The sequence below is a fragment of the Anabrus simplex genome, chromosome 3 (assembly GCF_040414725.1).
Source record: "Anabrus simplex isolate iqAnaSimp1 chromosome 3, ASM4041472v1, whole genome shotgun sequence".
NCBI lineage: Eukaryota > Metazoa > Arthropoda > Insecta > Orthoptera > Tettigoniidae > Anabrus > Anabrus simplex.
In genome coordinates, this window is record NC_090267.1 from 142,184,392 (window position 1) to 142,210,902 (window position 26,511).

Below are 26,511 nucleotides of genomic sequence, written 5' to 3' on the forward strand. Positions count from 1 at the left end.
TAGAAATTGTTTAAAACGATAAATATTAGTGTTGAATCCATAGTTTTGGGGGTCGCTCAGATGAAAGGGACTATTGGGATGTTGTTTAAGGAAATTGTTTAAAACGATAAATATTAGTGTTGAATCCATAGTTTTGGGGGTCACTCAGATGAAAGGGACTATTGGGATGTTGTTTAAGGCGAAGTTATCCCTCATCGGTGTGCAGGTTCCGAGTTTATTGATGTATGTGTGTATGTTCCAGAACATCCCTGGACCAAACTGGTACACATATGATCTTCTATCAGGAGATGATACTGTAGGGGTAAGACACCACTAGCACCCCTAGTAGAGGGGTGACGTATAAAAGTAATAGAAAACAACCAATATTAGTGTCTAATTCATAGTTTTCTGGTACAGTCAGATGAATAGTTACACTCCGGATATTGTTTTAAGACGAAGTTCAACCTCCGTCGACATGCGGGTGAGGAAAGGTGAAGAAGTGTATGTCCAAATTGACCCAGGTTTGGTGTGTGTGTGTACGCACCAGTACAGCGCCCAACTGAACTTGGTACACATATCACCTACTAACTGGAAAAAATACTGTGTGGGTAGACACCCGTAACATCCCTGTGGTTACTAACAAATGGACGTAATGGTAAACGACTAATATTTATGTTGAATCCATGGATTTCGGGGTCGCTGACATGAATTGTGGCACTCTGGATGCTGTTTAGTTATAACTCCAGCCTCAATGGCTTCGGGGTGAGGAGTGAAAAATAAAATGGTGAAAGTGACAGAGGTTAGTGTTGAATCAACAGTTTTTGGGATCCTTAGGCTGATTGGTAACAGTCCCAGTGACAGTTGGAATTGTGTAAGCCTACATCATATCTACGGCCCGACTCATAAATACACACAGTTATGACATACTTTCATCATTTATTTGAAAAATTCAGCTCCTTCCCACATAATCCAAGCTGCCACAAAGCCAAAGTTTAATTAACGCAAAAGAAAATGATCTGAAATTGAAACATTTAAAAAAATCAAATAGATAACAATAACTGTGATCAACAAAATAATTCGTACAAAATCAATCAGCATCACAATAAAGAAATGTACAGAAATTTCCTTCACACATAATTAACAGGTAATACAAATCCTACAGTAAACATTCAGTTTATTTAGTGTATGGCTAACACATCACATTACATATAAATACAGTAGTAATACATAATATTTACAGTTTGAAGTATTTCCTGGTTCAAATTATTTATATAGTCAACACACAAGGGTGAGAGCAGAAAAAAGTTTCTTGGGTTTACCTGGTAGGCAGTGAGAGAACACTGCTCCACAATGTGCCGAACTGTTTGCTTCACAGCATAACTGCACGCCGCCAAATTAAGTATTCCCCATTTATTACGCGTAGGGAGTCGGCACATCTGCCATGGCCAGTGCGAATCCTGTTGATAGTTGTCTAGATCTTCCGTGGAAGATCAAAACCCTCTGGTTTGTTTTTCAGCCATGGTAGATTGCGATATTCTGATGAAGCACTGGATATCCATACTTGCTCCCAGGCCTGAATCAGATTAAAGTTAGCGTCTGCTAGGTTTCTGGCTGTTCCAGCAGGTAGGTATCTAGATTTTAGCCTGTTGATAAGAACATAATTCATGTCACCATGGATTGGCAACTGACTGTTAGTTATTTTCTTATAATCTCGTAGGAGAGCATTTTCTCGACGGAGGTGAGGTGGTGGAATATGGGATAGAACAGGTAGCCAGAAAGTGGGAGTAGATCTAATTGTCCCTGATATCATATGCATAGTGTGATTCAGCTGAATGTCAATTAATTTGGTGTGACTGCTGTTCAGCCATATCGATGAGATGTATTCTGCAGCAGATTACACCTGAAGACCGTGGGGTAGATGCTAATGATCCCTAGGTGGTTCCACACAGCTTCTGTAAGATGTTCCTTGATCATAACTTAGCAGCTGTATTCTGAAGATGTTTTTTGAAGGACAGAGTTGTGTCAAGAGTAATCCCTAGATATTGTGGGTATCTCTTGTGGGCAAGACAAGTGTTCTCAAACTGAACCTTCAGTTCACGCTTGGTCATTTTGTTGCTAAGGTGAAAACATGTAATTTCACTTTTATTTGGATTCGGTTATAATCTCCATTTGCGAAAGTACTGTCCCAAGGTGGTAAGATCATCTGTCGGTGTTTCTTCAGTGTTTTCCATGAATTTATCTTGTACTGCCAGAGCTCAATCGGCAGCATATCCGAATTTCCTAGAGCTAGTTTCAGGTATATCAGCTGTGTACAGGTTGAAAAGCAGAAGAGCCAACACAGAAGCTCGGGGAAGACCATTGTTCAGAGTTTTCTCACTGCTAGTGACATTTCCCAGTATTAGGCTACATAAAACTTCCTCTTGGTAAGCATGCTATCAATAAGTCATGCAATCTTCCTACATGGCAGAACGTGTAATAGTTTGCAGTGTCAGGTAATATAACTAGTCTGTAGTAAACACACTGCTCAAAAAAGAAGATTGGTCACGTCTTTGGGTGTTCCTAACTACATTATAAGAAAGCATAGTAGGATGGGGATTGGACCAATATGGTAAAAGTCTCCCTGTTAACATAACAGAGGGCTTCCAGATGTGGGAGATGTGTGTCAGAGCTGGTTGTAAGGTACGAGTGCCTCATTTCCAAGCATGTGCGAAGGTTGGTCTGCGTGCAGCTTAGTGTCATGGCTGATTGTGCGGACCAAGGTAGGCAATGGGAGAAGCCACTTGTGCATTTCCACTGTTTCAAGAAGGCTACTTATAGAGGTACATTATGAGAACGCTAGAGGGTGCTCAGAGTACGCGGTAGTTTCTGTACATACTGTTTCCACGAGATAGGAAGTACTGACAGGCGTCCTCGCATGGACTGCCAAAGGAAACTATCATAGGGCAGATTCGTTTTTTGCATTTGCAAGATCTCCAAAATTGCCAAGTTATAGCATGAGCCTTCAGTCTCTTCATCTATGAAGTATTTTCTGCTAAGTTTATCAGCTGTTCAAACTTATTAAATGTCTGATAAATAAGGAGCAGATTTCTATGACCTAAATATGTATGAAATATGTATGAATTTATGACCTATAAAATTCAAAATATGTCTTGATGAAGAGCATGTGCATTACGTACACGAACACTTTTATTGCGATTGCTATAGTCTACAATTAATGTAGAGTTATTTTAATTGTTCAAAATTCTTAACCTAAAAATCATCTATAATGCTGAATAGTTCATGAACTCATTCAGGTTACACTGCATGCTCTTAGGCAATGGCAGATTCTTTGGAAGACACAATTGCTGTACTTACTTTCACCGTTCAGTATTCGATCAGTTTTAGGTTATACACAGAATATGTATTATTTAAATGAAGCTTTCATACTTCATCTAGTTTCCATTACCGGGACTGGTGCAATTTATGACCACATGCATTTTAAATTTGTTGAATGTGAATCCTCTCGTGTTGTCATTGAGTATCATCTTGTAGTGAGAAAAACTTCTTTTGACATCACTTGATGTAACCGGAGCATACTTGAATAGAGTTAAATAATTTGAAGAAAATTCCAAGAATCTGCAGATGGTTTCCACAAAGAATGTCATTTTCTCCATTCTATTCTTTTCCAGTACATTTTCTAATTTTCTACACACCATTTCACGTGCTTTAATTCCTGCCCAGTGTACTTCACACCAAAAGCATCGCTTAGTTCTGCACCTGAAACATCCAGTTGCATGATTGCTCCAGATAAAGAATTAAAATTGGACTAATATAAGCCAGGTCTGCTTTTAATGTATAGCTTGAAGATGATTCCTGACCAAGCAAGTAGCTGTGTGGTTAGGGGTATACGGCTGTGAAGCAGCTTGCATTCACGAGAGAGTGTGTTTGAATTCCACTGTTGGCAACCTTGGTTTCCCATGGTTTCCCATTTTCATACCAGCCAAATAAATGTACCTTAATAAGGCCATGGCCGCTTCCTTCCCACTCTCTTTCCTCTTCCATCATCGCCATAAGACCTATCTGTGTCCATCAAACAAAGCAAATTGTAGAGAAAAAATGTCTTGACTAGTTTTTATGGAGGACGATTTTGCAGGATCGTACAACGTTACGATTTTCTCCATGACATCCAAGTTGTTGCAATAGTACACTGCGGCATCAAGCCAAGTCCCCCAATGCGTTGTAATTGGCTGGGCGGGTAGGGACATAGAAGGTGCTTCTCTTTGAAATTTCTGAATGTGAGTGGAGCTTTGACAAACACTTCCTTCCAGTTTGAAAATTTATTTACTTAAGGGCAGCTACTAACTTTTCATCTATCCTATGCATGACATGTACAAGACATGTCACATGTATCATTTTTGGGTATAGCGTTTTAAGTCCCTTGGTTGCCCTCACCATATACGGAGCAATGTCTTATAAATAAATGTGCTCACTTTTTGCCCGTTTGGCTACAACATATTCATTGAATTGTCGAAGAGATCTGCAGTGGCAGAATGATTTGTCTTCTCTAGCACTTTGCGTGTCAGGAGGAACATATTTCCAGGCCAGTCAGCGTGCTAACAATCACATTTTCTACACATCTTCCATCCTCATCTGTAGTTTCATCAGTTGAAACCCATATCTTATGTCTCCCACGCCATGATTATTATACCAATATAATGGTCCGTTATTGGACATTATAAATTTTCTAGCTAACTCATTCCTGGTTGCCAGCGTTTCGCCCCCGTGTGCTAAGTTGGGCGCATCAGTTGGTACATTGCACACCCACCAAGATGCATGGCTAGTGCATATCATGGAGGCCACTATATTCAACATTTCTTCATAACAGGGGGTCACCGGGCGAGTTGGCCATGCAGTTAAGGGTGCGCAGCTGTGAGCTCGCATCCGGGAAATAGTCCCACTGTCGGCAGCCCTGAAGATGGTTTTCCGTGGTTTCCCATTTTCACACCAGGCAAATGCTGGGGCTGTACCTTAATTAAGGCCGCGGTCACTTCCTTCCCACTCCTAGACCTTTCCTGTCACATCGTCACCTTAAGACCTATCAGTGTCTGCAACATAAAAGCAAATTGTAAAAAAAAAAAAAGAATAAAAACCAAGGGGTCACCTAGTTCTTCCTGAGTGTAGATTCATGGGGGTGACCAAGCCAGTTGGCCACGTGGTTAGGGCCGCGCAGCTGTGAGCTTGTATTCGGGAGAGCTTGTATTCGAGGGTTCGAACCCCACTGTCATTAGCCTGGAAGGTGGTTTATCATGGTTTCCCCATTTTCATGCTATACGAACTGTCTGTATCGATGCGACATAAACCAAATTTTTAAAAAAAATTCATTGGGAAGAGGGTGCTTTGTGTATGTTTCAAGAAACTGTCTGAAGCTTCGGTTGTCGTAGAAATCCGCCCCATACTGATAAATTATAATTTAACTTCACTTTAAGGGCTGTATATTTTAAGAGCTGGACCAGTTTCTCAAAAAGTTTAACCCATAGTTCTTTAACTTGCTGGAACCCTAAAATGTGGAGTTGCTCAATTTAAACACCCTCATTATAATACAATCCTCAGCCAGGACCAGTCCTTCTGTCTTGGGAACAGGGCGAGAAATTAGTGTGCTATACTGAGGTCAGTGAAGGTCCAGCTATATAGCATAACATATAAAATGGTCTTGATGGGCTAAGTAGGCCTTCTGATCTCAAGTTGTCAGTTTCAGTCCGAGCTTAGTTGAGTGGTATTTGAAGGTGCTCAAATACACCACCGTCGTGTCAGTAGACTTATGGGCACATACAAGCTCCCGTGGGACAAACTTCTAGTGGCATCTGTACAAACTGTAAGAGTAGTTAGTGGGTTGTAAAACTTATTATTGCTTATTACTGTTACTTATTAATATTATTATTCTCTCATTGGTTACCAGTTTCGCATTAGTTTTTAATTTTGGTCGCTGGACGATACAACATACTCCGCTCAGGGTAGCCATTGCGGCAGTTTTTCCTTGAATGTACACTTCATTCGTCTTCAGTGCAACACAAGACATGTCTTCATTGTTTGAAAATTGCACTATTCCAAATGCTTTATATCATGGGGCAAGATTCTGGACTGTTTGCATTTCCCACACAAAGCTTCTAATCACAAAATGTAGGCTAAAATGATCTTTAGAACGTTGCTCATAATTATCCTGCCTACTTCTTATTACGAACTCCTCGACATAAGTTGAGTTAAAATCTGAAGTGTTCTTAGTCTCAAAATTTGAAAATCATAAGTATTATTATTAAATGTTTTTTAAGAATATACAGAAATTAAAATCGGAGAATTTATTTGGAAAACAGATGGTTTCTAGAGGACATCTAGCGAGATTCTGAATGTGTGGCATCCCTTAACCCATTGAGCCCTGCATATTTGTTGGATTGAAACTGCATTGGCGCTGAGATTATTTTGAAGGAAATATAGTGTCGATTCATATCGCGAGAAATTTCTTACTTACAAGACCATTAAAGATTTACATATACATGAAAACAAAAGGCTTTCATACCACAACTGCAGAACAAGGAATACAGTAAAACATTTTATTTTATTAGCATCACGGGTCCGTACTCAATCCGCCTGCTGAGGTGTAACACGGCCTTCTTTTTGCATTTCCACTTCGATTTCCACATCTATTTGTTCTTCAGGAGCTTTGCTCACACTAGTACTAGTATTACTACTGATTTCACTGAAAAAATTACATTCCTAATCATCATTACTTCCTAAAAGGGGTTATATGTCGGTAAATATCAGTTCTATACTGGCAGCCATCTTGTTTACAAGTGAATCTCAAAGTCGAGAGATAGCCCACTTCAAACTAATATTACAAAGCACACTATCGATATATATTAGCAAAGAGCATATAACATTGCAAAGAAAGAATCCCTACACAAATCACAAATGCAACCCACTCTGCCATCTCTTGAGGGAAAGTTGAATTACGCAGTAAAATGAGACAACGGAACAGTTCCGTGGTCTGACATTTGGTCCACCGAGACGAAGCACGGAACGGTTCCGTGGCTCGGGCCCAATGAGTTAATGCTCGTGTATTCAGTTTTACTGAAAAGTTGCTTGATACTTTCATCAGCGTCTTTCTCAGTTTTTTTAACTTTGCTTGTTTTGTTTTTGTGGATTTTGGCAGTATGAAATATGCTTCGTTAAATGAGAGAAAACACAACAAGCAAAGATTACTTACAAATTTCTTTTCTATCTCGTCAGTGGCAGAGGAACCATTTTCAACATCAAGTACTGGTAATGATAGTGCAGTTTTAACACCAGTTCATTGTGTTTCCGGGGAGGCTTCAGTGAGTGAAAACTATGATGATAGTGTAGTGGGAGCACAAATTTTAAGTAAAGATACTCTGCAAACAACTGGAAAAAGTAAATTCAAGGAAGAGTGATGCAAGGAACTGATATGATGGAGGAACAGCATTTTGTGAACAGTGTGCATATTTTTCTCATCTTTCTTACCAGAATTTGAAAGTTGTGAAACGATTTGGAGGACCTTTCAAGCTTGAGACTTTAAAAATCACGAGAAATCATCTCAGCATAGAAAATGTGTAACAGCATACTCCGCACAATTAGCACCAGAAAATACTCCTATGGGAACATGTGTAAAGAAAATGGATAAAAAGGTATTTAATAATTTGAAAATACTGTTTAATGTGGCTAATTATATTGCAAAGAAGAATAAGCCTTTATTTACATTATAATAGTACGTGTTTTGTTTAGTAACTAAACATGTTTAATAAGTGAACTTAAATGACAGTTTGCCTAAGGCTAAAAATACATTGTACCGATTAGGTGGATTCATTGGTTTACTTCACTTTGTTGCAAATCAAAAGTGTTACTAGATAGGTTGATTTGTGAAATGAAGGATTAATGCTTAATGGATCCGCACAAAAGGCAGGTGATGAACAAGTGATTTTGTTTGAAAGATATATACAGGGCACTGAAGTGCAAAGAAGCATTTCTTTCACTTTACCACTTGAAAGTGTTACTACATATGGTTATTTAAATGCCATTAACAAACAACTTAAAAAATGTGGGCTTTCAGAATGGCTGTCATCTAGTTCCAGTAAGTTAATTGGCATTTCTGCTGCTGGTGCGGCAAGTATGATTGGCTGTGATAATGGCCTTTTATAGTTAATAAGACAGCATGTGAATCATGTCATAGCTGTACATTGTGTAGCACACGGATTAAACTTGTGTTCTAAGTTCTCTGAAGAACAGAAAGTACATTGGCGATCTTGATTCAGTTTTAACAAGATTGTATAAATTTTATCACAATTCTCTTAACCCGCGAGTTTTCGCTAGCCGAAATGTAATGCGAGTGGTCGCACATGAGACTTTCTCTCACATTAAGGTAAATATGACATTATTCACAGTTTTGTGGGGCGTAAGGCTGAAATTTACTACTGAAATGAAACGCAAGTTATACCTTACATATTTTAGATAAAAATGAAATTATTAGCTCTGAGAGAGAGGGAGAGAGATGGCGTATGGCTTTTAGGGCCGTGAATGTCTGAGGACAAGTTCAGCTCGCCAGATGCAGGTCTTTTGATTTGACGCCTGTAGGCGACCTGCATGTCATGATGAGGATGAAATGATGATGAAGACGACACGTACACCCAGCCCCCGTGTCAGCGAAATTAACCAATTAAGGTTAAAATTCCCGACCCCGCCGGGAATCGAACCTGGGAATTCTGTGACCAATGGCCAGCACGCTAACCATTTAGCCATGGAGCCGGACATGATTAGCTGTTTATAAAAGACACAAATTGCTACTTAAAATAACATATGCAATGTACATAAAAATAACTGCTGTCCTGAAGTTGTAAAAAATAAAATACCACACGTGCATTATATCTAGTAATATTTACATACAAAGCAAGGTTTCTGAACACACTAACATTTTCAAAAACAAGAAGTGCTCATAATACAAATACTAACGCGCACGACAGGAGTAAGTTCCCTGCTCCACTTCAACATAACACCAACGTTATTAGTCGCGCGATGAGAGAAACTATCACGCAGCGCGCACGGACAAATAGGAACCTTTGTCCTGACTAGGGGAGGGGGTGCTTACCCTTCAAATGTGAATCGGTCTACTCACAACAGTTATAAACTCAGCTAGAAGAAGGAGCAGTCACCTCCCATTCATCACTGTGAAGTCATATCACAATAAAAACTAATGTGTGAGAAAATGCCATATAGCGACCACTTGCGGGTTAAAAGACTGAGACAGCTGAAACAAATAGCAGAGTGTCTTCATTGCAGTGTACAGAAGTTTCAGTACCTTAACCCTTGGAAGGTGGATGGCTAGCAAGTTCCTGCTGTTTTAGCTCTTGTGAAAGACTGGAAATGTGCTACAGTACATCTAGAAAGTATTGCTGCAGAAAAAGACAATGCTTCTGTGGCAAGAATTTTGTTGATATAGCATACCAACTTCAAGTTTGTGCATATCATCCATTTTCTGTTAGACTATCTGAGCATTCTTAAAAACCTATCTCTCCTCTTTCAATGGGAGCAACTTTTGCTCATCACATTCAAGTTCTATGTGAAAAGTTCAATAAGATAGTTAAAATAATTAAGGAATGTTCTGGGAGAAAATGAAGCAAGATTCAGATCTTTAAATGGCTTATTTCAGAATGTTCAGCTGCATGGGTTCAATGCCACTACAAGAGCTTCTCTTGAAACTGAAAGGGGCCACGTTATCCATCATGCACTGAAGTATTTAGAGGTGAGGTTTTCATATCAGGAAGTCATTGAAAGGTATTTGACACTTTTGCTTGGAAGTGCTCTAGAAGATTTTGGATTCAATGAAGTAGCATTTCTAGTTCAACACTTCAAGAAGTGAATTTCACATTTGTCCCTTGCGTGATAATAATGAATCTAGACAGAATATTCTCATGAGTGGTAAGAATTTCAAGTATTTGGAAAGTGAGTTTCTTTGCTTGGCACTGGCTAACAAAAGATTCCCATGTAAGGAAAATTACTGTCCATAATGTCTGTCCTTCCATTGTCAACTGTGTGTTGTGAAAGAGGTTTCAGTGAAGTGAACCTAGTGAAAAATAATTTCAGGTCATCATCGAAATTTGAGATTCATTTATACCAAGTAAAGTCCGTATGTAACTACGTAAATAATAATAGACGTAAACAACTTTATAGCCACACCTCACAAGTCATAATAATAATAATAATGATGATGATAATAATATTAATAATAATAATACCTACTAATCAAGCTAATGGTAATTATGATCAAAATGAATGGGCCATCGGTGAAGGAATTTGACCATATAAAGGCTGTGGACAGATGGTATTTTGATGCAAAAGCTGCTAGGCATGTGCATGGATACAAAAGGCACAATAAGGATGTTCTGTAAAGTTTGAGTTTCTTGTATCATATTGTTTTTAGAATGGTAAACTTTGATATATAATGTTTAAGCTTTTAGTTGTTAATCCTTTAACTACTCAGACTCGTATATGCATTGGCACTGTACACTTTAGTGTTAACGATAATGTTCACTTTTATATTTACAATTTGTAAGTTTCGTAGAACAGTGTCAAAATACAGTTGTGTACTGATTGGCTAGTTTCATAAATTTGTATACATAGTGGCATGTTTTATTTAGTTCAGTGAGTTCCTGGTTTTCCTCTATCATGCCTTCTTATAGGCATTCCATAAAAAAGGGTTTTAATCTTCTTTAACCCCTTCCCAGTGCCAACTGCTTATAAGCGTTGAGGTAATTATTCACAAGTAGCACAAACTGCTTATAAGCATTATCCAAGTTCATGTGTTTATTACAGATTGCGTCAACTGCTTTGAAGCGTCAGTAGTTTATTGATACTTCTGATGTCTAATGGTGTTATTTTGATTTTGGAACAAAGTACTACGTTTTATTTCCATGGAATATAGTTTTCCATGTAGAATTCATGTAGTCGTGCTTACGTTTTCCGTGTGGTCGGCAGTCGAAGCAATATGGCTCCCGCACTAAAACCGCCGAGTGTAAACAAACAAGGTAATTTAGCAAACTGTGATAGTGAGGGCATGCTCTTGCTTTGCGATGAACGTAACAATCATTCTTCCAAATTGAGTGATGTTCATGACAGCAGACACAAAATTGGAGAAATTGAATTTGTTCAGACTGACCGGGTTACATTTGGAGGGTCGTGCAACAGATTCGATTTTACTGGCGATTATTGGGATTCATGCTAACTCTGGGGATAATCCCAAACTATTGACAATATTTGAACATTTACTTAGTAACAAAAAATTATCTGAAGTAAAAGAAAAATACGCAACACATTGAAAAATGAATGCTCTGTTCAATTTAAATTAGCAGACCAGGTGCCATCGCTTGTAATGTATAAAACTATAAGCGCACAACACTTAATGCTATTACTACCATTTTTTATTGTTCAGAAGACTAGACGCCAGTATGTTAACGATGCAAGTACTAGAAAAGTATCCTTGCTTGTAGATTTTAGTGCTGGCTCCTAGATTTAAAAACATTAGTGTCATGATTGAAAATGTCGAGTCTGCATTCTCTATTCTGAAATTGAAGTAGGTTTCTTTTCTCAGGCATTAACTCTTAAGTAAGTTTTACTTTAAGTCTTGATCATTGTGCTTTTGTCTCTTGGCCTCTTGATATTCAGGATCTCTGCCCCTACACAATCAGTGTTAATATCCTGACCTCCAGTAGCTTTTGTCCATCGTTCCTTTCCTTCTCTAGCTCCTTGTAAATCGTTGAGATATCTTTGACCTTCCTCATATTGTTGCTGAAAAATCTCCCTGGTGTTCAAATAATTAATATTCCAAGTAATGCCTCTCTGTCTCAAGTAAGGCTCCCCACCCCTTGCCCTCAATGTTTTCGTTGATCTCGATATGTTGTCTTCCTCTTGAACCTCTTTGAAAATTTGCTTGTTTCAACCTGAATGTTCACCTCTTGGGTTTCTTAAATATTCATACCTGTTCTCAAGTCTCTTATCTCAGTGATCTTGATTTTGCTGGGAAGATGTCGGCTTATTTGTGCGGTCTTCAACTCTTGTGTTGATATTATGGACATAACGATTCCCAGTCCTTAGGTTGCCCAGTTGTACTTACTGTTAAAACAACCACCACCACCTAGGATGCATGTGAGCTGTAGTATAATCCAGCTGTGACTGTCATCAGATGTGCCACTTATCTGAACAGATCATTTAGATCGCTTAGAAACATGAGAAAATAGCTGTAAAAGGAAATGCATGGTTAAGAAAATAACATACCACAAATTTATCCTTCCTGTCAAATACCGCACCAAAAAAATGTAGTATAAGTATAAACGACAAGTAACTATAAATCAGAGCTACATGCGCTAGTAAGATTATCACATATTCGCAAATAAAGGCTCGACAACCTCACAGTAATATTCCAACAGTGCGAAACTCTTGTACAATTCAACATGAGCACTTCCTAACTTCCAAGGTTACTACATAAAAAAAATACCCTTATTGTTACTCCACATGGTTATCTCTGCTTTAAATTAAGTCAAATTTATTGCTGATTATTATCTCATCGTACAATTTATCTGCCATGTTTTCCTAGTAAAGGGAAAGAACATTACGATGACCTAAGTCTCGTGATTCACACACAAACCATCTAATCTCAACATGCAAGAACAAGTAATTCCAGCATAGCTTTTGTATTCACATAAGTCACATAAAGTTTAATGATAGGGCACAGCAAATTATTATGTTTATTGTTATTCATCATCATCATTTTCCTTTATCTAGCTGTAGCCGGGTAGGGGCAAATATGATTCCTTTCCACTTTCTACGGTCTTTCCACCACTCTTCCTCCAACACTGTGTCCCAGTCCATGTTTCTTTCTATAATACTGCATTGGATTGTGTCCTTCCATCTCATTCGTGGTCGCCTCTACCCTCTCCTTCCTTTCATTTGCATTTCCATCACTTTTTGTTGGCATTCTTTCATCACTCTTTTGCTATATGTGCCCAAACCATCTTAGTTGGCTCTTCTCTATTCCATCATTCAGTTTTTCCACTCTTGTTTCTTCCTGGATTTTATCATTCCTTATTTTGTCTCTTCTACTCATCTGTATCTACTCCTCAAGAACTTCATTTCGGCTGCCTGTATTCGACTCTCATCCTTCTTCGTCATTGTCCAAGTTTCTGCTCCGTAGGGTGTGCTATGGGTACGTAATACATCTTGCATAGTTTCCTTTGCTTCCATTGGCACATCTTTGTCCCATAACATATACTTCTTATACCATAATAGAAACAGCTTCCAGTTTTAATCCTCTTACTAATCTCGGCATCCAGTCGAGCATTCTTCATTAATTCACTCCCTATGCATTTAAATGTCTCCACTACTTCTGAGGGCTTACCTGCAAGTCTAATCGGACCTTTCCCCTCTTTCTCCCCTCTAGTCATAACGAGAGTTTTACTCTTTTCTACCCTTATTTTCAATTCACACTCTTAGTTATTTCAATCAATCAATACTGATCTGCATTTAGGGCAGTCGCCCAGTGGCAGATTCCCTATCTGTTGTTTTCCTAGCCCTTTATTAAATGATTTCAATGACATTGGAAATTTATTGAACATCTCCCTTGGTAAGTTATTCCAATCCCTAACTCTCCTCCTTACAAATGAATATTTGCCCCAATTTGTCTTCTTGAATTCCAACATTACCTTCATAATGTGATCTTTCCTACTTTTAAAGACGCCACTCAAACTTATTTGTCTACTAATGTCATTCCACGCCATTTCTCCGCTGACAGCTCGGAACATACCACTTATGACATAGATATTGATTCCCATAGGGAATCTGAAATATTTGTCCTGAATGAGTAAATTTATAATACCAATATAAATGGTCCGTTATTGGACATTATAAATTTTCCAGCTAACTCGTTCTTGGTTGCCAGCGTTTCGCCCTCGTGTGCTAGGGTGGGCTCATCAGTTGGTACCTAGCACACCTACCAATACGCTGGCTAGTGCATACCGTGGAGGCCACTGCGTAGGCTAACTGGAGCCACCGGCAGTGCCAATGCACTAAGAGACTTTGTCTCGTTATCAAAAATTGATGCCTGCTTGGCCATCAGATGACATTGATATTGATTCCCATAGGGAATCTGAAATATTTGTCCTGAATGAGTAAATTTATAATACCAATAACCAAGAATGAGTTGGCTAAAAAATTTATAATGTCCAATAACGTACCATTTATATTGGTATTATAAATTTACTCATTCAGGACAAATATTTCAGATTCCCTATGGGAATCAATATCTATGTCATCTGATGGCCAAGCAGGCATCAATTTTTGATAATGACAAAGTCTCTTAGTGCATTGGCACTGCCGGTGGCTCCAGTTAGCCTACGCAGTGGCCTCCACGGTATGCACTAGCCAGCGTATTGGTAGGTGTGCTAGGTACCAACTGATGAGCCCACTCTAGCACACGAGGGCAAAACGCTGGCAACCAAGAATGAGTTAGCTGGAAAATTTATAATGTCCAATAACGGACCATTTATATTGGTAATATAAATTTACTCATTCAGGACAAATATTTCAGATTCCCTATGGGAATCAATATCTATGTCATCTGATGGCCAAGCAGGCATCAATTTTTGATAAGGAGACAAAGTCTCTTAGTGCATTGGCACTGCCGGTGGCTCCAGTTAGCCTACGCAGTGGCCTCCACGGTATGCACTAGCCAGCGTATTGGTAGGTGTGCTAGGTACCAACTGATGAGCCCACCATAGCACACGAGGGCGAAACGCTGCCAACCAAGAATGAGTTAGCTGGAAAATTTATAATGTCCAATAACGGACCATTTATATTGGTATTATATTGGTATTACATACCACTTAGTCGAGCAGCTCGTCTTCTTTCTCCCAGTTCTTGCCAGCCCAAACTTTGCAATATTTTTGCAACACTACTCTTTTGTCGGAAATCGCCCAGAACAAATATAGCTGCTTTTCTTTGGATTTATTCCAGTTCTTGAATCAAGTAATCCTGGTGAGGGTCCCACACACTGAAACCGTACTCTAGTTGGGGTCTTACCAGCCACTTATATGCCCTCTCCTTTACATCCTTACTACAACCCCTAAGCACCCTCATAACCATGTGCAGAGATCTGTATCCTTCATTTACAATCCCATTTATGTGATAATGAAGATCTTTCCTTATATTAATACCCAAATACTTACAATGATCTCCACATCGAACTGTTCTTGAACCTTCATGTCCTCTTCTCCCAAAATCACAATATCATCTGCAAATTACATGTGTTCATTTTCTTCCTCCATACATTGCTTTGCTGTTCTCATGATGTCATCCATTACTACTGTAAACAGGATTGGTAATAGAACACTTCCCTGTCTCAGCCCACTAGTAATTTTGAACCACCGGGCGAGTTGGCCGTGCGCGTAGAGGCGCGCGGCTGTGAGCTTGCATCCGGGAGATAGTAGGTTCGAATCCCACTATCGGCAGCCCTGAAAATGGTTTTCCGTGGTTTCCCATTTTCACACCAGGCAAATGCTGGGGCTGTACCTTAATTGAGGCCACGGCCGCTTCCTTCCAACTCCTAGGTCTTTCCTATCCCATCGTCGCCATAAGACCTATCTGTGTCGGAGCGACGTAAAGCCCATAGCAAAAAAAAAAAAAAAAAAAAAAAAATTTGAACCAACTTGTGTTTGCACGCAACTACAACATTCCTTGTACATTGCTATGATCATTTTTATTAATCCCTGACCAATTCCTTTTTGCACCAGACTGTCCCAAACTTTAATCCAGGGGACTCTGTCATACGCCTTTTCAATGTCAATGAATGTCATCACCATATCATTCCCACACTCCCATTGATTTTCTGTTAGTTGTCTCATAATAAAATGGGCTCTTATTGTTGACCTTCCACTTCTGAAACCAGACTGATTTTCCTGTATCTGATTTTCAACCCTCAACCTTATCCTACTTTCCAGTATCCTCTCCATTATCTTAGCAACATGAGATAACAGAGTAGTTTCCCTGTAGTTCATCAATACTTTCTTATCGCCTTTCTTGAAAATTGGGATGATTATTCCTTTTTGCCAATCCTCAGGGACCTTCTTATTCTCCCCGACAATCCTGAGAACTCGATATGTCCACTGCAGGCCTACAGCTCCAGCTGTCTTTATCGTTACAACTGCCAACGGTTTGGTCACACATTCCCGCGCTGCCAAGGCTCAGCAACTTGTGGGGAATGTGGAAAAGGGGCACATACCGGTGTAGAATGCACACCACCACCCGTGTGTGTAAACTGCACAGGTGAGCATGCCCCGCGATCCAAGAATTGTCCTATATTCAAGGAAGAAAAGAAGATCCAGGAGATTAAGACACTGGATAAACTATCTTATCCAGATGCCCGGAGGAAATTTAAGTCATTGGCCCGTCCAGAATTCTCCGTCTCCTTTGCTGAGAAGGCAGCGAAAGTACCAATTGCACCAAGTTTCGCTCTGGAGAAACTATCAACTAGCAAACAGACAGTTCCTCACAGCACCAGTAACCAAGAAAAGAGAGAACAAATCCCAACAAGAGCATCGGTAAGCAAGTTATTGCCAAAAAATTCTGGAAAGGGCACTTCTCAGACACCTTCGGCTGGAAAGTCCTCTAGTTCAATTGCGGGGGGAACAACTTCCCCAAATATGGCTGGAAAACCTTCTTCCGGCCTTCCTACCAAAGCACAGGTCAAGAAGGAGGAGAAAGGGAAGCCACAGCGCTCCCCTAAGAAGTTGGAGAAGTCTTCTCCAGCCCCATCGGGGATGCTGCGATCCCCGAAGAAGACCGGCAACCAATCTGCCAGTTCTCCTTCAAAGAATAAGGAAACGGCGGGTAAAAACGAGAGGCCCCGACAGTCTCATGTTCGATCCCTTTCTGGGGAACTCAGTTCTCCCAGGAAGAAGACCCACCGTTCAAAATCAGAGAGCACGCCGTCTACGGAGGGCTCAGCCTCCAAGTCACCCCCTGCTGGGGACACAATGGAAACCGAAGCCATTATTATTGTAGATGGTGACGATGACATAACGGACACCGACAAAGATAGCGGAAATTGGCAGGTAGCTGATGGAAAGAAGGGCAAGCAATTGTCCTAACTTCCTAACGCTACCTATCCACACAATGCCACTATTGCAGTGGAATTGCAGTAGTTATCACTGTCGCCTAGCTGAGTTACGTCAATTGATATCCGTCTATGCGGCCTCCATAGTCTGTCTACAGGGATCTCGTTTGAGACCTGGACACGACACAACTATGAGAGGATATCGTCTTTAGAATAAAGATAGATTAGCTGTGGATGGCGCGGCAACTGGGGGCGTTTGTACCCTAGTTCGCTCTGACATCTTCAGTGGAGAAGTACCGCTCCGTACTCGGCTAGATGCAGTTGCAGTTCGCACTCCGTTGCCAGTAATGACAACGGTGTGCAACGTGTACTTTCCACCGGACTACGATCTTGAAACGCATGCACTACAAGATTTGATCGCTCAGTTGCCTCCTCCTTTCCTCATGCTGGGACATGTGAATGCCCATAACACACTATGGGGTTCTCCGTCTTCCTGTGCTAGGGGGAGGATGCTAGAGCGACTGATCAATCTGTTTGATCTTTGCGTGCTTAATACAGGGGAACCGACACACTTCAGCAGCGCACATGGCACATTCTCACACCTGGGGCCTATTCCACAAAAGTATGGTCCTGTACATTACAAGTTACTAGTGTGGGTTCTTGTAATGTATGGAGTTGTACATTTCTGTTCCACAAAAGATTGATATTCTCTTGTATATTACTAGTGAATTGTTACAAGTTTTACAAGTGACAACATATCAATAAACATAATATGTCATAGCATGAATCAGCTGTTTATCTTCATAGTCCTTTCATTGAATTAGGTTATGCTTGCCTCATTAATCTTAATATCGTATTTTAAGTTAAGTTATGTAGCAAAGATTCAAAGAACTCTAATATTTCTGTGAATTTTTCAATGCTACAATGTTATTTTTCAGTTTATTTCTTTGATGATTGGAAATTACTCCGTTATTATCACCCCCGTTATTATCACCCATTCTGTTCTTCCGCGATCCTCGCATATGTTCCACGATAGTCAGACACACCCACCTTGGTCTGTCATTTGGAATTGGATGCCGCTAATGACGACATTCAGCCGCCAAACTTAATTGTTACAAAATTCCACACACTGCATGAATTGTTAAAATGGTGTCAAGGAAAGGAAGTTATTCATTTTGAAGGAAATAGAAAGAAGGAAAGATATTCATTTCGGTGCATTCAGCAAGAGTCTGAAAAAACAAGACAAAATAAAGGGTTGGATGGAAATATTTGATTTGGAAAAGCTCATGGAGCTTTTGAGGGGAAAAGTTGGATTAATGATTGGAATTACTTGGAATTAATGATTCCAGGAATGTCCTTCTTGGAACATGTTTTTTCAGTATTTTCAGGTCAAGGAACAATTTGAGGAAATTTTATATCATTTATTGCAGCTACCACAGAATGTATTGACCTACAGACCGAAGATTTTGCCATCCCATGCATATGTACAATACCATGGTACTGACCACAATTTCCTAGCCAAAGCAGTGTTGTTAGTAGGCCTAACTGTTGTTTAGCAGAGAGAGATTTATTTCTGTTCGTAGGATGTTTCAACCTATGATAAATATCCATCAAAAGTTCTTCCACTTGTATTGTGCTTAACCTAAAACTCTCATTGTATTCAAATAGTGTTAAACTGGAAGTTTATTCTTTCCCTATACAGACAGTAGTTTTCATTACCATCACTATCACTTCTGCTAGACCACATATTTATCAAAATGTATCTGAAATAAGTATATTTAAATAGCGCTAGTACATTTATATATTATTGTCCTTTCACTGGTAGGGAATAGTTCCCAATTTACTAGTAAATTACAAGTACTAGTACTTTTGTGGAACATACCTATAAAAATTCACTGGTAATTTGTAAGTATGGAGTAGTAAAGTACAACTGTAGAAAATTCTTTTGTGGAACAGAAACTCTGGTATTTGTATTAGTTACTAGAGAATTTACTTGTAATGTACAAGACCATACTTTTGTGGAATAGGCCCCTGGATGTCACGTTGCGCAGCCGTGCGCTAGTTCCCCTGCTACGGTGGCAAGTACACGATGACCTCTGTGACAGTGACCACTTCCCGATAATTCTATCTATCTTGAATCAAAGACAGTCTGAAGTACCCAAGCGCTGGTTACTTCGGCGGGCAGACTGGCCAGAATTTTCAAAACGCGCGGTGATGGCCGATGATATGCTGGAGTCTGATGACAACCACGTCTCTTCCATTACTATGGGAATTTTGGCTGCTGCAGACGAAACAATTCCTTCGTCGTCCCGTATTCGCTGCCGGAAACAGGTCCCATGGTGGACGGATGAAATTGCAGCAGCCATACTTGATCGCCGACGGGCTTTTCATTATCGTCAGAATCCTACAATGGCCAATCATATCACATTTAAGCGTCTGCGCGCGAAGGCCCGTTTTTTGATTCGAGAAAGTAAGAAAGCTATGTGGGAAAAGTATGTGTCTTCTATGATGGCACATACTCCGTCCCCACAAATGTGGACGAAACTCCGCCGTATTGTCGGTGTACAGAATGTGCCCTCAGTACCCGGAATCTCCATTAATGGAGATATAGTTAAGATTCCTTCTGTCATTGCCGACCACATCGCGTCACATTTCGCAGATATGACCGGCTCTGGGAGATACGACCCTGCATGTCTACCAATTAAGCGCGAAGCAGAGGCACACCATCTCTCTTTCGCCTCCAGTGCTTCGCATCCCTACAACGTGCCCTTCACGGAGTGGGAGTTGCGAAGTGCACTCGCGCTATGCAGGGATACGGCTCCTGGACCGGACAAAATCCATAATCAAATGCTTAAGCATTTGAGTGACAGATGTCTCAAGGGTATCCTCACCCTTTTCAACAGAGTATGGTGTGAGGGAGTATTTCCATCTCAATGGTGTGAGGGAATTGTGATACCAATTCCCATGCCAGGTTAAGATCCAAAACTTCTGGATAGTTATAGACCAATATGCCTTACAAATGGCCTCTCTAAGCTATTTGAAAGGATGGTTAACCGGCGTCTTGTGTCGGCCATGGAAAAGGAAGGTCTCTTTTCTAACTACTAGTGTGGTTTTTGCTCTCATCTGTCTGCCACTGATCATCTGGTCAGACTAGAGAGCGCCGTTCAGGAGGCCTTTCACCGGAAGGAACACCTAGTCACTGTGTTTTTTGACCTGAAGAAAGCTTACGACACTACCTGGCGATATGGGATTCTCTCCACACTACACCACTGGGGATTTCGGGGAAATTTGCCAACGTTTATTGAGAACTTCATGTCCCTCCGTCTCTTTTGAGTCCAAGTAGGGAATGCATTTTCTCAGTATTACGTTCAGGAAAATGGAGTACCTCAGGGATCTGTACTGAGTGTCACGCTGTTCGCAATCGCCATCAACGCCATAGTTGTCGCTGCTGGGCCCGCAGTGGTTCCATCGCTGTATGTAGACGACTTAGCTCTACGTTACAGCTCCGGAAGGGTGGCGTTTGCTGAGAGACAGCTACAGCAAGCTATTAACCGAGTTGACAGTTCGGCCCTGCAACATGATTTTCGATTTTCAGCAGCGAAAACCTTAGTTGTACACTTCTGTCGACGTCGGCCTGTGCATCCCGAACCAGAGCTCCACTTGCAAAACAGTGCCTTACCAGTGGTTGACACCTGCAGATTCCTGGGTCTCCATTTGGATAAGAGACTAACGTGGCAGCCCCACATCCGTCAGTTGAAGGTTGCCTGCATGAAGAGACTTAACATCCTTAAGTTTCTCAGCGGCACCTCGTGGGGGGCTGACTGTGCGGTACTGCTACGATTTTACACTGCGATGGTCCTCTCCTGAATAGACTATGGAAGTGCGGCTTATGGCTCGGCATCATAACTGCGCTGAGCCTTTTAGACAGTATTCACCATAGTGGAGTAAGGCTGGCAACGGGAGCTTTCCATACTAGCCCCATTCCCAGCTTACTCGCTGAAGCGGGAGTTCCACCTTTACGGATAAGGAGGCAGCAGTTACTTCTCACGTACGCTGCCAAAATTCGTGAAATGCCGCTACATCCAAGCTATCAATGCATCTGTCGTACCCAATACCACCAAAGGTGCCAAGACCGGCCGAATGCCACACGGCCGGTTGGGTTTCGGATTGATAGCTTGTGTCATGATTTGAATATCAATATCGGTGGTTGTCTTGAACAAACTCTTAGCGAGGTACCTCCGTGGTGTGTTCCGCGACCGGATGTACGTCTAGTTCTGCTCCGCGGACCCAAGGTGAACACAGATTCCTCCGTTTATCGGAGGTATTTCCCGGACTTCGTTCACCAATATCCGGCTGCGAGACTTATCTTCACGGATGGTTCTAAAATCGGAGATAATGTTGGTTGCGCTTTCGTCATTGATGATATGAGCACGAAGATCTTGCTTCCTAAAGTATGTAGCATGTATACTGCAGAGCTTTACGCCATCTCAGAGGCTCTGCAGTCTGCACTGCGTGACAAAAGAAGCCACTTATGTGTACAGATTCGGTAAGCTCTCTGCAGTCTATTGAAACCTGTTTCTCGCAACACCCACTGGTACAGCAGATACATGACCTTCTAGCTAGGTTAATGAATGCTGGCACCAGAATCACTTTCGTGTGGCTACCAAGCCACGGTGGGATTGTAGGAAACGAACTTGCGGATGAAGCTGCAAAGGAAGCTGTACTTTTACCTCCAAGACAAGTCAATGTACCTGCTAAGGATATTTGTTCTCAGCTACGTCTAACCATCTTGGTGTCCTGGGAATCGGAGTGGCTAGATATCCGAAATCCCATTAAGCTGAGAGCAATTAAGAAGACAACTACCGTGTGGCGGTCCTCTTTCCGACCTTCACGGTGAGGAGCCATAGTACTGTGCAGGCTGAGGATAGGTCATTTACGATCCACGCACTCGTATCTCCTGAAGAGGGAAAGACCCCCAGTGTGTTCTTGTGGTGCCGACTTCACCGTGGCCCACATCCTCACAGAGTGCACCGATCTCTGGCCTAAGACGGAGCCTTGGCCTGCAGGAAACACTCAAACGCATACTAGCCGATGACGCGACTACTGCTGATCTCGTCTTCCGCTTTATGTGCGACAGTGGACTTATCAAGGGTATATAAATTAAAAGTGTACTGTTACTCAGGGAACATACGTTCCCTTTTGATTCGTTAGTAATCTTTTCGGCTTAATTCTATAATAGTTCTTTGTTTTATTTTGTACTGTGTTTCCGAATTCCTTTGTCGAATAAATAATTTTGTTTTATATTTTAAATTTCTTTTCCACTAATTTGTTCAGAGGATGATTACCTCGTACTTCCTCTTAAAACAAAAATCACCACCACCACGTATCGTCTCCACTGAAATTTCATCTGTTCTGGCAGTTTTTCCATTCTTCATCTTTCTTACTGCCATTTCAATTTCATTCATTGTAATTTCTTTATCCATTTCTTCATCAACTAATTGCCTTGCCTGGTCGTCCATTGAATGACTGCCATTAGTTCTGAAAATATTCTCTCCATCTATTTCTTATTTTTTCTGGCTTTGTTAATAGTATGCCGCCTTCATCCTTCACAAGTCTGGTGTTTATTTGATCTCTCATTTTATTTCTTAGTATACCATACAGTAATTTCCTGCTGCCCTGCATATCACCTCTCAATTTCTTTGTTAATAAGGCCCAGCTTTTCCTCTTTTCTTTCTCCACTACTTCCTTGGTCAAATTCTTTGCTTCCACACATTTTCTCCTGCACTGTTACGTCTTTGATGTTTTCCATGCTTTCCATGCCATTTTCTTTTCATTCAATCAATCAATCAATCAATCAATCAATACTGATCTGCATTTAGGGCAGTCACCCAGGTGGCAGATTTTCTATCTATTGTTTTCCTAGCCTTTTCCTAAATGATCCTTCACTTTAATCTTTACCCTATAATTCCACCAGTGTGTGTCTTTGTCTTTCACATTTCCAGATGTTCTACCACATACCTTTTCTGCACATCCAACCAGTGCTTCCTTAGATCTTTTCCATTCATCTTCAACATTCCCCATCTCTGTCCTTGGTACCAAGGGTTTTATTTCCCTTTGAAATTCTTCTTGTATTCTTTTCTCCTGCAGCTTCAATACTTTTAATTCTTTTCTCTCTTCTTAATGTTTTTTTTTTTTTTTTTTTATCTTTCCCACTTTCCGTTTTCCTATCACAACTCTATAATCTCCACCAAAGGCTTCTTCAGGCATTGCTCTAACATCTAAAAGGTTCTTCCAGTGTTCTTTGTCTATGATTATATTATCAATCATTGCCTTTGTTCGTCTGTCTCCCCAACTATACCTTGTAATCTTCTGACTGTTCTTCTTCCTAACCCAGGTGTTTCCAACAATCATTTGGTTCCTCATGCAAAAATCCACCAACAACTTGCCTTCTGGATTTACATTTCCATATCCAAAGGGCGCTACAACATCTTCCTTTCCTTGCCTTTCCATTCCAACTTGTGCATTTAGATCTCCCATCAATAGCACTTCTTATTTTCTATCTGTCTCTCCACTTCCTCTAAAAAGTCCTCTAGATCATCTATGCAACCTGTTTGTGGGGCATCCTACTGAAATAGATCTTTCTTGCCATTTTTAAACTGGAGTCTCATCACCAGCATCCTATCGCTGACACATTTTGTATATTCCACATTTTCTTGAATTTCTTTAAGTATGATGGCCACTCCATTTTTTGCCTCAGATCCTCTGTTGTAATACAGCCTGTAAGTTATCCTTCTTTCAGATGAATCTCTCCCGTACCCTTCTTCTTGGTCTCACGAAGTCCAACTATGGCTATATCTTTTTCTTTCATGAAGTCCGCCAGTTCTTCTGTCTTTCCCATCAGTGTCAGGACACTTACTGTCGCAATCTTGATGTAGTTTAGTGCTGGTTGCCCACTTCCTACAGTTCCCCCAGCACCCGATGAGCTGCGCGTTGCTTTTAGCAGGGGACGCCCTAACCTTTTCCAAGTCACCCTATCTGCTTTATCCATATAGGCTATTGTTACAATGGGCTCGCCACACCCAAAGGCATTTTATACCTACCGCCAGGTTCAAAATTAGGTCGCCCCTAACATGGAGACAGGCTCCTTTTGTAGCCGCTGCTCTGGAGTACGGACGCTAAGAGTATGCCCCTTCCGCCATCTCTACCGTACCGAAGTCCACCTTCTCTGCCGTAGATGCCGTGAGGTCTTCATTTGTAACCCTGAGCTAGGACCCAATACCTGATGTTACACATACTGGGTCAGTGTGCTCTGGGACTTACATAGGCAGGGGGGCCACTCCCTGGGTAGGGCTGCTTCTGAAGAGGGTCCCTACCTGCTAATTGTTGTTGTTGTTATTATTATTATTATTATTATTATTATTATTATTATTAATTTCAGCAATGAGTTAAATATCCACTGTGAAGACTTAATTAGATCTGAGCACGGTTACACATCATTCATAATGAAATGCAACCGAAGTCTACACCAAACTACTTAAGATAAATCGAGATAGAGAGAGGAACATATACAACCAATCCGGAATATTCTAATAAGCTACGGTTAAAAAGAATGAAGGTGAAATCATATTACAAATTAGAAAGCCATATAAATGTAACTTAATACTCATGGTAATTTCTTTGATTTCAACTCGTGGTCTCCTGTGTGGCGTTCACTGGCATGCTTGGGTTTCACATCATCTTAGTTGGACATATCCATTCCACGGATGAAAATTCATTTAATAGTCCAACCACGTCTCAAACATCGGAAGATCATCTACGATGGCTTCGAAATACGTGAACATTTATCCTCTTGTCACCTGCAACTCAGTTCTCCTCTCGTCACCTGAAACTGAGAGAACTGTCAGACTATGTTCCACTTCTCGTAACTTAATGTTATTCAGCAGAGCAGCTACTTAACTTGGAGCTCTCGCTAGCCTAGTGAAGTAAAGAGTTGAATGATCACATCACCACGCAAGACACTGAGGTTTACCATTCCGCATGTCGTAGCTAGCGGAAGTAATCTATCATTGAATATTGTAGATGCCGCGTGGATCAGTCTGGAAGATAATAATTTCTACTCTAAGTGTATCCACCTCTTCTTCAGAAAAGAAACCACTCGCACACAGTATCCTCCAGTAGCATCTGTTAACTTTTTTTCTATTTACAACATGCCAATAAAACAAACGGGATATCACAGGTGTTCATGACCTTGCCACTGGAAGCTCCTTTGAGTTCTTCCTGTCTAAAGCACTTCCAATGATGGTCTATACTCACAAACATTGTTCGTTCGTCCCTCCATAAAACTAGGGCAAGGACAGTATGTGTGTGTTCTCTTTTCTTGTACTTTAGCTGTGTCTTCTTAAAAGGTAAAATGTTCCCTGTACCTATGCACCACTTCATTTACCATGCCTACTGCATTTCTTCTTGTAAATATATATTGTTTTATGGTAATATTATTTCAAAATGCACTCTGGTGTATTTTTTTAAAAAAAATTTTTCTCATTCATAGTGTATTTAACTGTGACATTTCTTCTTTTTATAGGCCACATTTGGATCGTTCCAGACTGAAGTTACATCCACTCCCAAGGAGACATCTCCTCCGCCCACTCTACCAGGTGTTACTCCTTTGAAAATCAATGGTGTCTTGGGTACAACTGCTATGAATATTGCCAATGGTTGCTCTAGTACTGTGACATCAGCCAGCAGTCCTGTCTCTCTTCCTACCTCTATGCAGTCATCATTTGAAGGAGAACTAACTGCTAGTGTAGGACCAAGTTTTGCTTTGCCACCTGTAGTCCTCAGTCCTGATGTTCCATCTGTCCCACCCAATTTGCATGGGCTAACAAGCATACAGGAGTACAATTTGCAACAATTAGCTAGTCTAGCAGAAAAAGAAGCAGTGGGTTCTCCTGTTGTGGGAGTACCACCATCACATCCTTCCCCCAGTTCAAACCCCAGCCCTACTCCTTCCTTTACTTTGGCTGATCTTTTTTCTGGTGACCCCAGTTCTGCTAGTAACGCAATCAATAATCTTCAAGCCTTGGCCAAGTTGGGAAGCGTCTCTCTCAATAACCAGGGTAAGTGGCTTCATAGGAAAGGGTTAATATCAAATAATTCACTCTTTTCTTTATTAGTTACAGGTTCTTAGCAGCAAGTTAAATCAATTTTGGTAAAAAAGAATAACAGTGTGTGATAAAGGAGGAATAATAACATACATAAGTGAAGGTACACTATCTCATACCTACCATTTTTATTGACTTAAAATGGAGGGAAAACTTAAATATTTAATTTGTTGGCCCTTATCTGCTGCGTATGTGCCTTTATGCCCTTGCCAAGATAAGTTCCTCTTC

At 40.7% G+C, this 26,511-nt stretch overlaps 1 protein-coding gene across 2 annotated transcripts in view; it reads left to right on the forward strand.

The window, feature by feature from the left end:
* Positions 1-26,511, forward strand: part of mei-P26 (meiotic P26) — a 451,952-nt gene that overhangs the window by 142,787 nt on the left and 282,654 nt on the right. For both annotated transcript variants that reach the window (XM_067142736.2, XM_067142737.2), the window contains exon 8: positions 25,704-26,238. In XM_067142736.2, coding sequence (XP_066998837.2) covers positions 25,704-26,238 — 535 coding nt within the window. The remainder of the gene's footprint in view (positions 1-25,703; positions 26,239-26,511) is intronic.